At 43.5% G+C, this 16061-nt stretch overlaps 1 protein-coding gene across 3 annotated transcripts in view; it reads left to right on the top strand.

The window, feature by feature from the left end:
• Window positions 1–4971: 4971 nt before the first annotated feature.
• The window catches only part of MATCAP1 (microtubule associated tyrosine carboxypeptidase 1), a 275124-nt gene continuing 264034 nt past the window's right edge, over window positions 4972–16061 (top strand). Inside the window, exons 1-2 of one of the 3 annotated variants that reach the window (XM_069217307.1) lie at window positions 4972–5090; window positions 9944–10598. In XM_069217307.1, the coding sequence (XP_069073408.1) occupies window positions 10014–10598 (585 nt within the window). In that variant the 5' untranslated portion in view covers window positions 4972–5090; window positions 9944–10013. Of the gene's footprint in view, window positions 5198–9943; window positions 10599–16061 lie in introns of all 3 variants that reach the window. The other 2 variants (XM_069217308.1, XM_069217306.1) reach the window with 2 other exon arrangements.

Consider the following 16061-nt stretch of genomic DNA (forward strand, 5'->3'; position numbering starts at 1 on the left):
CATACATTCTAGAACACATCAGGGCAGGGTTTGACAAAGGTGTGAGAGCCAGACTTTGGGCAGAGTGCCCTAGACCAGACCTGGATGGAAGGGTCACAGATACCCCAGATATCGACCCCATGATGGTCACGTTTATGAAAAAATGGGCTAAGGACCCTAAGAAGGGCCTTGACCGTGTTTGGAGGTCCTGCCAAGATAAATTACTCGATCTCTCTGGCCCCCTCAATAAGATTCTAGAACTGGCTTTTCTGGCTAAAGAATCTAACACCCCGATCGATCCAGATGTTTTGGTGGGTTGGGCTCAGAGAGCTATCTGCCACCTGGGTAATGCCAACGTGGCAATTTCTACTGACAGAAGACGGTCTATTCTAATGCACATTGACCCCCAACTGAATGAACTCTCTACTTCAGAGGCTGGTCAGGTGGCTCAGGGCCTTCTCTTCGGAGCCCCTTTTATTAAGGATCTCTCAAAGTTCGCAGCCACCTTCAATTCTATGGACAAAGCCCAGCTATCATTAAAGAAAGTATTCAGGGAGACACTTTTTTGGAGGGCCGGACGTATGCGGGGTCGCTCGTCAGGCCGCCTCTATTACCAAGGCCCCAGATGCGAGTCCTTTGCCTGTGGACGTGGTTATAACAGAGAACAAGAAGAAGAAGATACCTTCTACCCCTCTCGCCCTCGCAGAGGTCAGGCTCAATACCGAAAAAACTACTTCAAAGGGCAGCAGTGTGGCACCCAAGTATTCCCCAATACAGGTGAGACTCATTCCTTTCTCAGAGGTTATTCTTGGGGGCAGAGTTCAGATATGTCTGAAGGAATGGCAGAAATTAACCAGAGATCCATGGGTGTTGGAGACCATTCAGGGTTTCAAACTGGAGTTTTATCAATCTCCTCTCCAACAGTCCCTTCCCCCCCTTCCACCTTTTTCCCCTCACGACCAAGAGGTTATAAGCTTAGAGGTTCAAGCTCCCCTTCAAAAAGGAGCTATTTGTCAGTCATCCCGTCATCCAAGGGGTTTTATCAGCCCCATCTTTCTGGTAGACAAGAAAGGATGGGGCTCAAGATTAGTTCTAAATCTCAAAGACTTCAATGCCTGGATAGTCTAAAGGCATTTCAAAATTAAGGGAATTCATCTTCTAAGAGATATCCTTCAGGAACGGGATTGGTTGGTCCGCTTGGACCTAAAAGATGCATACCTGAGCATCCCAATTTTTCCCACTCACCGCCGTTTTCTTCAATTCTTTTGGCTAGGCCAATGCTTCGAGTTCCAGGTCCTTCCTTTTGGGCTTTCTTCCGCTCCTTGGTGCTTTACCAAGGTGATGAGACCGGTGGTAGAGTCTCTTCGCACCCGGGGGGTGCGTCTGATTGTATATCTCGACAATTTGATCCTCATAGCCCAGGATCCCTTACTCCTGCAAGACCACTTGGAATGGACAATCCACCTTCTCCTGAGCCTGGGTTTCTTAATCAACCAACCCAAATCTTATCTCCTTCTGTTCCAACAGACAGAATTCTTGGGTTTCCGGATAGACTCTGTGAGGGCCCAGTTGATTCTTCCTCCTCAGAAAGTTTGCAATATAAAGAAGGAATTAAGCCTTCTTCTATCCAAACAAATGGTGTCCTTGAGGAACCTAGCCTGGATGGTAGGACTTTTATCATCCTCGATTCAAGCTATCTTCCCAGGTCCCCTGCATTACAGAGCTCTTTAGCGGCTCAAGATATCTCACCTTCAGAAGGGCCTATATTTGGACAAGGTGCTTCTCTCAGTGGAGGCCCGGACAGAAATAGCCTGGTGGCTAGATCACATGGAGGCCTGGAATGGTCGAGCGATATTCGGCAACTCCCCAGATGTTATTCTGGAATCAGATGCCAACAGGTGGGGTTGGGGAGCTCGTTGCGGGTCTCTGACCACGGGAGGTCAGTGGTCAGAGGAGAAACTTTAACTCCACATCAACTGTCTGGAGCTCCTGGCCGGTTCCTTTGCGATCCGGAGCTTATCACCCCTGAGGTTGGATCGTTGCATTCTGTTGAGAATGAACAACATCTCGGCGGTCAGGTATGTGAACAAACTGGGTGGTACAAAATCTCACACCCTGGCTTGGATTGCCAAGGAGTCCTGGCAATTTTGCCTTCAACATCGCATTTCAGTGATTGCGGAATATCTTCCAGGGGTGAACAATGCAGTAGCGGACTGGAATTCCAGGTTTCTTTAGGATAGCAGCGATTGGAGGCTCCACCCAAAAGTGTTTTAATATCTGAACCAGTGCTGGGGTCCTTTCTCAATAGATCTGTTCGCCTCAAGACTGAACCATCAGCTCTCTCTCTTCTTCAGTTGGAGACCGGATACGGAAGCGATGGCCACGGATCCCTTCCTTCAGAACTGGTCCCTTCATCAGGAATATGCATTTCCCCATTTCAGCATGATTCCCTGAGTCCTGATTCAGTTTCGCCGTCATAAAACAGAGATTGCTTTAGTGACCCCCCTTTGGAGGGCTCAAGCCTGGTTCCCTCTAGCTCTGGAGTTGTTATGCGACTTTCTTCTTCTAATTCCCCTTCAGTACAATCTATTGCTGGATCCTCTGGGGAACCCTCATCCTTTAATTGTGACAGGCAAATTACATCTGGTAGCATGGATAATTTCTGGCAACAATGGCTCCTGCCAGGCATTTCTGCACAGGCTTCACTCTACATTTATCAGGCCTGGTCCTCTAACACACACAAACGTTATGCCTCCGCTTGGAGGCGATGGGTTAATTGGTGTGCGGAACGGGATTCTGATCCCTTTAGTGCCGATGTCAATCTAGTAGTTAATTTCTTAGCATCTTTAGTGGTTTCTGCCGGGCATATTCCTGTCTCGGGTAAGATGGTTGGCAACCACTTTGTGGTTTGTAAACTTATGAGAGGCATTTGTCTGTCTACACCTCCCCAGCCTCATTATTCATCTCTTTGGGACATTAATGTTGTGTTATCCTTTCTTTCCTCTTGGCCATATAATAGGTTTTTGTCACGTAAACAACTGTCAGCTAAACTTACCCTGTTATTACATCTCATTTCCTGCAAAAGAGTGTCAGATGTTAGGGCTCTGGATTTGGCGGGAAGGATTTTTTCTCCTAATGGAGTTTCCTTTTCCATCTCCAGACGCACTAAGAAGGGCACTAATTACTACCCTGCGTTTCCTCACAACTCTAGGTTGTGTGTAGTTCATTGTTTAAAAGCTTATGAGGCAGCTACGAATGAGTTCAGGAGAGACCCTGGGGGTCAACTTTTGATTGCTCTTCAGAAACCATTCAACCCAGTCACGTCGGCTACTTTCCCTTGGATATTATGGTTCATTTTATAGACTTTTTTCTTATTGACTCTTTGTCTGTTGAAGCGTTCGCAAAGAAAGAGGAAGAACGTTAGTGTTATGTGGTTATATACAGTCTCTTCTCTATGGTTGTTACGTGATATCCATTGAACTTTGGGATATGTTTTGTTTATATATCACCTTCTCTGATTGGCTGCTGGAATAATTAAAGCATAGAAACAGAAGCATAATCCTCGCCTCCGTGTCCTTAATAGAATTGAAAATTCTTGATGCGAAAGATCAATTTTTTTTTATCCAGATGGACATTAAGCAGATCTTTTATTTTTCCCTCTTTTACTCAGTCACCTCACTCCTGCGTTCTGCCACCCGCACATCTATAGGGTTCCAGCAATGTTCTTCATTGGCCCTTCAGCTCTCTGCCATAAGTACAGGTTTGATACATCATTTTAGCGACCAAGGACGTCTATTACAATTGTTTAAGTATATGTCTTTCTCCATAGCACTCAGGCGCTCTGAGGTGGTTTACAGTGCCATGCAGGCGCTACAACACATTGTAAATAAATATACATGAACAGATTGGTCAGTTCAAAGTACATTAAGCCATGAACAAAGCTAGTCGTTCTGAAATTACAGCGATATATGGCACAATTTTCTGGTTATACTGAATAAGCAGCTATCTGAGCCATTATCATATGAAATATCTTTATTGATGTCATAACTACAATTTCACATTTGCTTTATTAGCCTTCTTGCTTTCTCAAATTTGCTTGAAAATGCACCATTTGCTCACTCTTTTATCAAAATTTTCCAGAGCCCCTCTAATGATAGTTGGGCTTGCTCACTAAGCTTGCCATAGGACACTCATCCAGAACTTTTATGCCCCACCAATTCCAAATGTCACCAGCCGCCACTGCCTTTGACTTATCCTATATCTCTTTAAATTACTATGCTCTCCCAAAGAACACTTGCTAGACCCTTCTCTAGCCTTCTTTTATCCTATTAAATCCAACTAACACTCACATGTCCACCACTCCAATTAACTTATATTTCCATATACTGATCCACCACTAATGTAAGTTCCTGAATATCATACTTCTCGCCGAAAAGCTCTTCAACGCGTTGTCGAGGGCAGTGAGGCTATGTACAATTACAAGTTTGTTCCCATTTTAAGGATCCTTGTTATGTTGGTTTTTGCCCTTATGAAATACGATGTAGGGGGGCAAAGTTCTGCCTAGGCAGACTAAAAAAAATGCTAACTTGGCGTGGAGGAGCTATTAAAGTCACCGTCCACGGACACCTTTCATAGGTAAGACTGGTTCTGCAAGGTCTGGGACTCGCTCTCTAAGAGCGAGACTTAACGTTGGCTGAAACACATGACAGTCATGAGTAGCCTTCCTCGCAGTTTTTCCGGCAAAGGGCAGGTCAAAAGAAAACATAATGCATAACGGTGATCGGTTCACTTTAGGCGACAGTGGCCTTTCTCTCTTGTTGGACAGCGCGCCAGTGAGTGCCCGGGACCCGCTAGGTCATTTTACGCATTGTGACACCAGCTGACCAGTACACCCACCCCGCGAGAAAAACAGCGGGCCGCAACATCACCAGGGCGCACGCGCGTCTGGCGGAGAGCTAGTCCTGCACTGCCCCTTTAAAAGGCGGGGCTTTTGCAGGAATTCCGCGGCATCTTATGTACGGGTAGTAGCCTCGGCTGGAGAATCTAGGAGAGCGTAATGACATAAAAGTGACGTGACGGTGTGCGGCCTTAGCTGCTCGGAGCGCAGAAGGGTGAGTTCGAACGGGGTGAGATTAGTCCCTAGTCTCAAAATTACTGCTGCTTGGAGACACAATAGAGTCGTTGGGAGGGCGGAGATTAATCCTGCACGTTTAATATGGTGAGGAAAAATATAATTATTCGTGAAAGAAAGCATGGCTGGTGCTAGAAGCAGGAAAATAATTATAGTGGGATCCCATAAATTGGAGGTGAAGGTTGTGGCATCAGCTAGTGGGCGGAGTCATGAGGAGCGGAATGTGACAGTCAACTTGTATGTTTATTATATATTTTAATAATACTGCTGCAAATAATTTAAAGAGTTCTCGTGCCGGCTATAATGCTCAGCATGTAACACTCGGATCACCGATTTGTAATTTACATAGGTCAATAATTACTACTTGTACTGCAGAAATCCTGATATGATCTGTAGGTCACATGGTATATTCTTGTACTATAGCTCAGTGAGTAATACATCGGGATCAAGGAGCTGCAAACTGCAAATCATAAGTTTAGAGTTTTACTCCTTTTTACTCATTTTTTATTATAAGTTTGCTAAACAGGTAGTGGGATGTAAACATTTGTTAGTGCAATTACGCATATAGACAGATGTATCTCGCATTATTGGAGTGCATGCATATCTATAATTTTAAAAATGGGGTCTCTAGTTGGCAGTGGGTTGCACTCTGTCCAAATAGGGACCTCACTCTAATAAGGTAAGGGAGCCATGCAACTAAAATAACCCTGTTCACCTGGTTGGGAAAAGCAGTCCGGCTTATCTCAAAAGTAATGTGTAAAATATTTTTACACTCACACACGATAAATACAGGGAAAACACCACAAAAGTACTCCACACCAGTTTAGGAAAATAGCCAATATTTATCTGAGTGAAAATCCAACATACACAAGCAAAGATACACATTTTCAAATATTACATATTAGTATAGTGCATATAAACACAATAGCTCCAACTGGGGCCGTCACAATGTCTTGACGGAGTCGTTCCCAACAGCCCGATACCACTTGCAAGGGAGTGCGGGCTGGTCACGAAGTCCCACGGACCCCAGGTATAGTATTTTGGAAAACGAGGAAGCAAAGACTGCGTGGAGTCAGGGAGGTGAGGCGTCGCGGGAACCTGTGCAGCGTCAGTTCCGTACTGCTCCCAGGGTGGTGAGGCATCAGTTTCTTACTGCTAGGCCGGGGAGGTGAGGCATTCCTTATGGTTGCAGTAGACGTGATGAGGCGTTAGTTCCTTACGACAAGGCAGGGTCGATGAATCTAGCAGATCAAGACACGAGGCGTTGACTTCGCAGTGTTGTGATCATACCACAGGGTCACAGGTGGTGCGGGGGAGTTGGGTGTCACGGACATTGGTGACACGGCACTCAGGACTTGCGCTATAGCGGGACTTTGGAAGCGTCGGGCCTGTGGTGTTGGTCGCAGTCATTGCACTCATTAGGGGCTCCGGTGCAGGCAGTGGCATGGAGTCAGGCAGCAGCACCTGTTCCGAAGTCACTCTGGAGTCAATGTACTTGGTTTCTTCTTGGTTGTGCTCAGAACTCACTCCCAAGGAACCAGTAACTGGATTTGGCACCACTTGGCAAGTCAGGACTCTCAGCAAGAGATCCCAGATGCTGGCAGATGAGGTATTTGATGTCCCTGAGACTTCTTAACTTGAGGCAAGCTTAGTCCAAGCACTTGGAGAACCTTTGGAAACAGGATATAAAAAGCAAAGTCCAGTCTATTCATTTCCTGGACAAAAGCAGCAGGCCAGCACAGCCAAACAGGTAGAGTGGCAGTCCCTCCTGCAGCATCTAGCTCTTCCTGGCAGGATGTCCTCAGTACAGAAGGGTTCTAACTATGTGGTGTCAGATGTCCAGTACTTTTAACCCTTTTCTGTCTTTAGAGTAGGTAAACTTCAAAGAGAAGTCTTTGTAGTGCACAAGATCCTGCCTTTCCCTGCCCTGGCCACAGACAATCCAGGGGGTTGGAGACTGCTTTGTGTGAGGACAGGCACAGCCCAATTCTGGTGCAAGTGGCAGCTCCTCCCAATAGTGAAAATCAAATTTAGCACAATTTCACTATCAGGACATGTAGAACACACCAGTACATGACCTACCTTTTAAAAACACTGCACTATGCCAATGGGACTGCCTTGGGCCTAAGGTAGGGTTGACGTACATGTAGTAAAAGGTAAGGTTGTGGCCTGGCAAGTGGGTGCACTTGCCAGGTCAAAGTGGCTGGCACAATCAGTGCTGCAGACCCACTAGTAGCATCTAATTTACAGGCCCTGGGCACACCTGGTGCACTATACTAGGGACTTACTGATAAATAAGGTATGCCAGTCATGGATAAACTAATCAGCAGTACTATTTAGACAGAGAGCACTTGTACTTTAGCACTGGTCAGGAGAGGTAAAGTTCCCAGAGTCCTAAAGGCAGCAAAAATGAAATTCTGCACAAGCTCGAAGACAGGAGGTCAGAAGCAAACATTTTGGGGATGACCCTCCAAAAAGGGCCATTTCAAACATATAACATACAAATCTTAGAAAAATCAAAAGCCTTGCCCTAAATCATAGTTTATATCTTGAATTCTTGTGAAGTGACAAGCTGATTGTCTTTGTTTCTTACCATCAAGCTGTTAAACTCCAGCTAGCTCCTAGTCAGGAGGAAATTTGAACAGGAGTGCTGATGGCCCTTTCAGTGGTGCATTTGTGTTGGGCCCACTTGGTACTGAAATTGAAAGGCTTCAGTCACTCCCTGAACGTTGATCAGTTGAATTGAAAGCAAACAAACGCCAGCGATGCTGAGTGTGTCCTGTTGCACCATGGCAAATTAAACACATTACAGTGGGCCTGGCTCAATAATGGCTGCTGGTTCCAGGATCCAGATGGATCTGTTATTTCCAATATTGATAGCAGCTAGTTTGATTAGGGGTTGGGTGTTTTTTTCTGTGCATTAGCAAAAAGAGAAGGTGCTAATTGCACACATGGTAAAAAGCTTAATTATAGTGTATATGAAAAAATATAGCTACTAAGTAACTCCACAACTAATCAATGTAAATTGCATGTGCACTTTTTCCCACGGTTTACTCACCACTGTACTTATAAGCTTTACGTTCCAAGGCAAATAAAGAGTACAGTCCTCATCTGTCACATCTGACACTAAAATGCTTGATTTATAAAGCTCACCACAATATAGCCTTCAAGTGAAGCACTCCCTCCATGGTACATTGCGTTCTCTGTCCAAAAATATGCTACATTGCCTCTTAAGTGGTATGAAGTGCCATATAGATAAAATTACTCTTGCTTTCAAATAAAGTGAGGCAGATGCTTGGAGCTTTGCACATTTAAGGCATGGGGCAAATTCATTTACAAAAAGCAGTAATTGCACATCCCGAGCTGGAGTACAACTAACTTCTGTAGAAGTAATGCACTGAATGGAAGCTGATTGTCATAGTACCACAAGGCTGCAGCTAATTAGGGATTTGCAGAAAGGGAGGAGTTAATTTTGGAGCAGATTTTAATTACTTAGCAGGAATGCAAATGGTTAACGGGAAGGCAAGCTCCTTGTCCTTACTATCCATAAAGGACATAGCCATTTGGTGGCGGGGTAAGTGGTGATCTGTCCGTGGGGAGAAGGGGGGTAAGAATGAAGAGGGATAACAGGCAAGTATATGCATTTCTTTCCACCTCAGGGGTTGGGAAGAATAGAGTATGAGTGGTTTGAGGGTTTCTTGGTTCTGGGCTCACCACCTCCAAGGTAACAGGATGGAGCAATGACTGGCGTAGCACCTACAAAGGAAGGAATGGCAGACGGCCTGGCAGTACCCTTCACATGAATACACTTCTGTAACCACTGTGCTGAGAGAAAGAATAGAGTAAGTGCCCAAGTGATAACTGTGCACAGTGTCAGTGCAGGCTATTTAAATTGCTCCTACCTGGGAGTGGGCACAATGCAACTTACTGGCATGCATTCTGGGCACTTGAACAACATAGTCACATCTTATGAGGCTAGGCAAAGTTGTTTAACTTGAGGATATCCTTGCTGTGGCGGATGAAATAAGGGGAAAATGCGGCAGATGGGGAACTAATAATGGTGCACCAGGCTTGACCTTAATCCCAAAAGAAAAGGCAGCCTGGGGGATTAAATGGCCAGTGACAGTAAGGCTGGCAACCTCAGAATATAACTAAAAGTTAACACTCTTTGTCCAAAGAGCAGACTATAATCCAGAAGTAATGTACAGATGCAGCTGAAAGATCTGAAAAGCAGTGACCATGCAACTAATGTGGTGGGTAAAAACATCAGTTTATCACATGGATAACCTGCCTCCCTAGCCCCACACCCTCCAAGAGTACTAAGGTAATATGTTCCTCTGACCTCCTTGTTGAATCAAAAGTAAATTACTAAGCTTTTACAGTATTTCTATGACAGGCAGATGGATGCATCTTATATTTGTAGAGCCACATTTACAGTGGTACACACTCAGTATGGATGGTGGTAGGGTCCGGGCTTTCCAGTTGGATGGGTGCAGTTGCTGTTATTCTGTTGAAGTCTCTGTGGTCTGTCTGCTCCATGCACTCTTTAGACATGTGGTAAGCCCCATAGCATACAGAGGATCAGCACTAGAACACTTATACCTCTGGATAGATACCTTAAATTGCATGCAGAGCTGTTGTCTACAGTGTCTTTAAAGCTCTCCTTCCCAAGTTGACAGCCAACATTAGGGAAACCTTACTGTTTTCAGGATCTATGTATAGGGGCATATTCAAGCTTTTGTATGTTGCAAGTAAGACTATAAGGACTAGCTGTGTTAACTTGTTGAAGTTTTGCCCTATGCTTATTTTCCCCATGTCTTTCTCTTTTGCTAGGTGACGAAGGGATTTGGCAGACTGGATTGCTATAACTTTTTCACTGTCAGCCTTTTCCCCATTGGGGACAATGGTGCTGGGTTCAGTTTCCCAGACACACAGAAGAACTCCAAGCATGCCGAGTTTGGCCTCTGCCGCTAACCGAGAGGCAGTGGGAAAGAAAAGGCCAGAGCAGAATGGACCTCAGCTGCATAGTGCTGTTGCTCCGACACCCCAGTCGCGCCCCACCTCTTCTTCTGCACCTCCCAGCAGAACAAAAACACCAACTAAAGCCAACTGCACAAAATCACAATCGCCGAAGTCAGAGGTCTGGAAGCCCCCAGGTTGTCCTGGGTACATGGGACACTGCACATGGATGCGCCGCAGCGAGAGCTCCTGCACTGTCAACACCAGCAGCAGTGGCGGAGGTGGTAGCGGATGGATCCGTACCGCTACCTCTTTTCCACATCTCCCAAAATCTAACAGTCGGGAGGTTTGCAGTAGCTCTAAAAGCCCTTGCCTTTTGGTGGCCTTGAGACCAACGAATGTGGACGAGGAGAGGGACAAATTCTTCCAATCCAACTACACTTATAATCCTCAGTTCCAGTATCAAGACCCAATTCCAACAGGAGTTCTGGCAAAGTACAGCCATGCATCAGAGCAGTTCATAATTCAGGTAATGATGTTAGGTTCCTCTCAGCTGACTGTATACAAGGAGTAATTTACCAGCGTCTTATCAGGAGTTAGTCTGCAGAATGATGAACTTTAACTCAGCTTTGAAGAAGCCCACAGGCACGCCCGCTTCAAGTGAACAGTATATGCCACCCTCTTCTTTCAGTGTGTGATGACATCATCTTGCGTTCAAGATGTTGGTCTTAGTCAAGCAGGCCTCTGATCATGACTAGAACTACGAGTTCTAGATCCCCAGTTTTGCAGAGGGGTGTGCTGGATGGCTTAGAAGGTATTACTAAAAGAGGATGTCTTCAGGTTTTGGGTCCTCGGAGGGCTAAGCCTTGAGCAGGAAGCCTGCTCGTAGTGTTAAATTCCTATTGGAGATCTTGATTATGTGATTCCATGTCTTTTGGAAGTAGGAGACATTCTCTGGTTGGCTTTAAGAGCCTGTGTCTTATAGGCTTTACTTGCATATGCCAGCTCTCCAAACCCCTCTTTTCATTTTGCTGGCGCTGTCTTGTTCCTCTAAAAAGGGGTTGAGCAATGTTGTGAGTGACTGATCTGTGTGTGGAATGTGATATTTGGGACATAAAAATCGTAGTATCTCAGTATATATGTGAAAGATTGCATGAGTGTGCAAGGATGTGGAATTTCTCTAGCATGAGGCCCGGGACATATCCTTTGGGGTTAAGGAAGCAAGTTTTCATGTTTATTTTGTCACTGGGACAAGTAGGCCCAAACCTCTGCAGCACAACCCCTTTGGCTCGCAGCTTACTGGGAAAGGAACTGTCTGCAGCTGAGGTACTATTTGTGTCCATATGTTGATGCTGTTTAAACTTGTATATATGGGTCATTAATGCAAAGCCTTTATTATTAGGATGCACAATCTAAATATATGTTGTAAGGTCCCACTACACTACTGACAGTGGTTCCAGTAAAAAAAAAAAGGTGTGTACACAAGTTTGAAAAGTTTAATAATATGAGGCTACGTATAAGTTTCCCAGAATGTTCTCCGATTAGATGCAAATGTTTGCAGAAGCTTGTAAGCAAGATTGATGATTATTTGCTTTCAAAATAAAATGTTCAGAAATTTTTTTTTTGCTACTGTGTAATTTTAGGTACTATTTCTTTGAAGCATCATTGAGTAAAATGTGTTGAAAAATATTCATAATGGAATATCAATGTAAGCATTTTCAACAAGATTATGGGAAACAAAATAAGCAAGCACTGGCAAAGCCAACCAATCTGATATTTGTTGTGAGTCTTTTAGTTTGGTCAAAGTGTGTCTTGTTTTGAAATGTCTTTTATAACACTACATTGTTGTGAGAGCTGCCAGGCCCTCACCATTGTAATGAACACTGGCAAAAAGCAGATGTTTTTGGATCTCGAAAAGCACAATTGCCACCAGTGGCGTAACAAAGGCCCCCGCTGACCCTGCAGTGCAGAGGGCCCCCGAGCTCCAAAGGGCCCCATCAGCACAGCACCTGTCCTGAGCGAGTCCAGAGGGAGAACCTCCTCCTGTTCTTTGCTGGGGAGGGCGGGGCTCCAGTTTTCTTACACCACTGATTGCCACAGTAGTTCTTGGCACTGAACAAAACTATTTTGTGTGCCAATATGCGCTCTGTGGAAGAGCAGAATGCTTTCACTCACAGTAAAGACAGCCGATAGAGAAATAGAAGTTTTAGAAAAACAAAATGTCTTGATTAACACCAGTTCTAATTAGGGACCCAGTTCTTGAAGAAAGTCCCAAAAGTGCACCCATGATATAGGTCTTTGAATTAATGGCTTTCAGGAACTCACAAGAATTTGCAGAAGTAGACCAGGTAATCGTACTCCTAGAATATATTTGTGAACTGTATTTTAGCAGAAGCAAATATGCATGTGTTGATTTGCTCATGCTAAAATCTATTGAGCATTTACAAGTTCACTTTACCTCCAATCACTTTTTTCCCAACCCTGGAAGAACTTCTACCTCTGCTCTGGTCAGGAGAAAATTTCCAAACTTTCTCAGTATGGGACAAGATTAGAGAAGAGGTGGTGAAAAATCCTCAAAACATGCAAGTTAGTAGGTTTGTACAGACTCAAAGGCATTCCAGCTCTGGGACTAGTTCTTACTGCTTCCTTCAGCCCCAATATATAGATCTGTGGGAAGGTGGCAAAATAAGGAAATTGCAGTAGTAGGGCTTTAAATTGATAGTATCCAAGCCCTACTACAGGGTTAGCCCTGACATAATCAGAGGGGCTATTATCACAACTCTTATATAATGAGCTTTCTGCCATAACTTGTCACCACACTACATGGCACCAAAGGGACAAGTAGATTTTTTTACAGGACAAGTAGATTTCAGAAGCAACTTGTCTCATTGACAAGTAGATATTTTATTAAATTCCACACCCCTGAAATGCTCATAAGATTTTCTCATGAGCGAAATCTACACATAGATATTTGCTTATGCCAAAATACAGTTCACAAAAATGTTCTAGTAGTATGATTTCCTGGCCTACTTCAGTAAATTATTTTGAATTTATGAAAGCTATAAATCTGCACTAACGTAAATGCACTTTGTGACTTTATTTAAGATGTGGGCCCCAAATTAGGACATGAGTTAACCAAGACGTTTTGTTTTTATTAGAATTCTGTCTCTCTATACCTATCTATATACTGGCTTCACTTTGAGTGACAGCATTTTGTTCTTTCACAAGGAGCATATTGTCACAGAAAGTAGTTTTGCTCAGTGCCAGAGACGAATGTGGCAATGCGTTCTTTTTGAGACCAAAAAATATTGCTTTTTCCCAACGCTTGTTATAATTGTGAACGCTCGCCACATACGTTTTACAAAAACAATGTAAAAACTACATAGATTGACAAAACCAAAAGGCTGACTACCAATTTCAAGGCTATTGGCTTCACCACTGATTGTATATTTTCATGTTTCCCATTATCTTGTTGCCACTGGTTGCGCTGATTTTCCATTAAGAATATTTTAGTAGGTGCATCAACATATTTTAGTAGATGATGCTTCAAAGAAATGCTACCTAAAATTTCACAGTAGTTTAGCAAAACGTTTTGTTCCAAGTTCCATTTGTTGTGAACATTTATTTTGAAAGCAAAGACTTGTCAATCTTGCTTTCAATCTTCTGCATATATTTGCATCTAATCAGAGCATTCTGGGAACACTTTCAACAGTGCAGTCTGAGATTACATTTCCTTACAGCGCTCACTCTAATAATAGATGCTTTGCATTAATGAACCATAAATATAGGTTGGAACAGCATTAACATATGAGCACAAATATTACATCAACTGCAGACAATGTCCTTCCCTGATCCATAATGTGGTACTTAAGCTGACAGCCAAAGGGTTTGTGCTGCAGGGGTTTCGGCCTACTCGTCCCAAAAACAAAGCAAACTTGAAAACTTGTTGTCTCTCACCCCAAACTGTATGTCCTGGGAGTCGAGCTATAGGAATACCACACCCCTGAATGCTTATTTGAGACAAAAAATTTAAGCTTACATTCCAGCCCGGAAATAGATGTGAATCCACATGCAGGGTAAAATAAACACATTTGTGTTGAACTGTTTGCATGTTTGGTTCATAAACCCCAGCTCTTCAACCTGCCCATGCGTCAGTGCTGTTTTTGAGTTGTGCAGAGATTGTTTGGGCCGGGCTGGAGAGTCTGAAGTCATCCTTGTTTCACTGCCGTAGCTCACAGAAAAGTGAACCTACTCGCAGAACTGTTGTGAAATTTAAGGTATTATAATTGAGCATTGCTCTTGTTTTTCTGGCATTGTTTAGGGCATTTCTACCTGTTATGTAGAACGACGGAGGCTGTGTTTCACAAACAGTTGAAGTCTTGGCTATTCTAATTTGGCAAGGAGTGCCTTGGGAATGACCTGACTACATACTCTAGCGCTGGGAAACCCTATGTGTGTAGCTATTTGTTATGTAAACTTAAAATAGAAATGATGTGTGTTTATTCTTAATTTCTCTGATGCCACTTTGCTGATGTGGCTCAAGTCATCATATATACTAGTTGCATATTTTGGTTTGAGTGAAAGTTATTTATATACTTATTTGTATATGCTGAAAAAGACAAAGGTTAAAGTAGTGTTCTAGTTAGGTGTTAAAATGAGTTAAACACTAACACTTAAAAAAAAAATAAAAAAAAAAAAATACCCACTGAACTTAGCCAGTTATATTTCAGCTTGCTAACTACAAGTCGCACCCCGCCATGCACTGCTTTTCACCTCACATATTACATGACCTATGACATGTTTAATGACCTCATTGATGACAACACCGATGGCATCTCAGATGACATTGGTGATGTCATCATCCAGTGACTGTGAGAGTTTGCTATACACTTATCACACAGCAAGCTTTATCTGCAGCAATTTTTTCTAAACCTTTTGTACTGCCTATCACTGACATTGTTTAGCAACGTGCTTTGTCTTCTAAAGAGACTCTGGTGTTTGAAGAGTGTGGTCCTTCTGTTAAGAGCTCTGCACAGAGCCAAAGCTGTGTGTTCTAGGGGTCTGGCCACCTAATGGGATTGGTCGCATGAAGTTGGTGCACTATCTGAAGACTTGTGCACAGGGTGAAGGCTGTGCATAGTAGGGATTTGCCAATCTAATGGGACTTGAATGTCTGTAGTAATTGACCTCTCTGGCAAGTGCTGTGCACAGGCTAAAGGCTGTGCATAGTCGGGCTTTAGTCACCTAATGTGGCTTGGGTGTCTTGTGGGAATGAGCTCTGTTAAATAGATCTGTACAGGGCGAGGGCTGTATGTAGTAGGGTTCATGCAGCTAAAAGGATGTGTGTGGCGGTAGTGACATCTCCTTACTTAAAGAGTTATGCACAGGATGAAGGCTGTGTGTGTTGTAAAAGCTTAGCCATGAATAGGGGCTTGTGTGCCTAGAGGAAGTGCCCTCTCCTTACACATTTGTGCACAGTTGATAGGCTGTGCGTAGTAGGGACTTGGTAATCTAATGACACTTAGGTGTGCCAAAAGAGTAGACTCTTCGTAGAGAGCTGTGCACCGGGGAAAGGATGTGCATAGCTGAGGCTTTCACTGCTATGGTGCTTCTGTATAAAGGGAGTTGCCTACAGTATAATTATTTTATTCAAGCACATATCTTCTTGTAATTTATGATGCTTTCCATGATTCTCAAAATGTAGCAGTTATTTACATATTTGAAAGGCTGTACGGATTAGTAGAGTGAATTAACAGCAGTAGGTTGGTTGATGTAATTAGTGATGTTATTTGAGACGTCATGAGTGATGCATGGCAGGGGCGCAAATTATAGGTAGCTTGCTGAACTGTAACTGGCTAATTTCATTTTTTTTCTTACTTTTTTTTTTTTGTTGCTTTTAAGCGTGAGTTTTTAAAAACTAATTTTAACTCCTAACTTTAACACTTGTTTTTCTTGATGAATTTCTAGGTTTGTTTTTTTTAACATTAATTTA

The sequence above is a fragment of the Pleurodeles waltl genome, chromosome 12, assembly GCF_031143425.1.
Source record: "Pleurodeles waltl isolate 20211129_DDA chromosome 12, aPleWal1.hap1.20221129, whole genome shotgun sequence".
NCBI lineage: Eukaryota > Metazoa > Chordata > Amphibia > Caudata > Salamandridae > Pleurodeles > Pleurodeles waltl.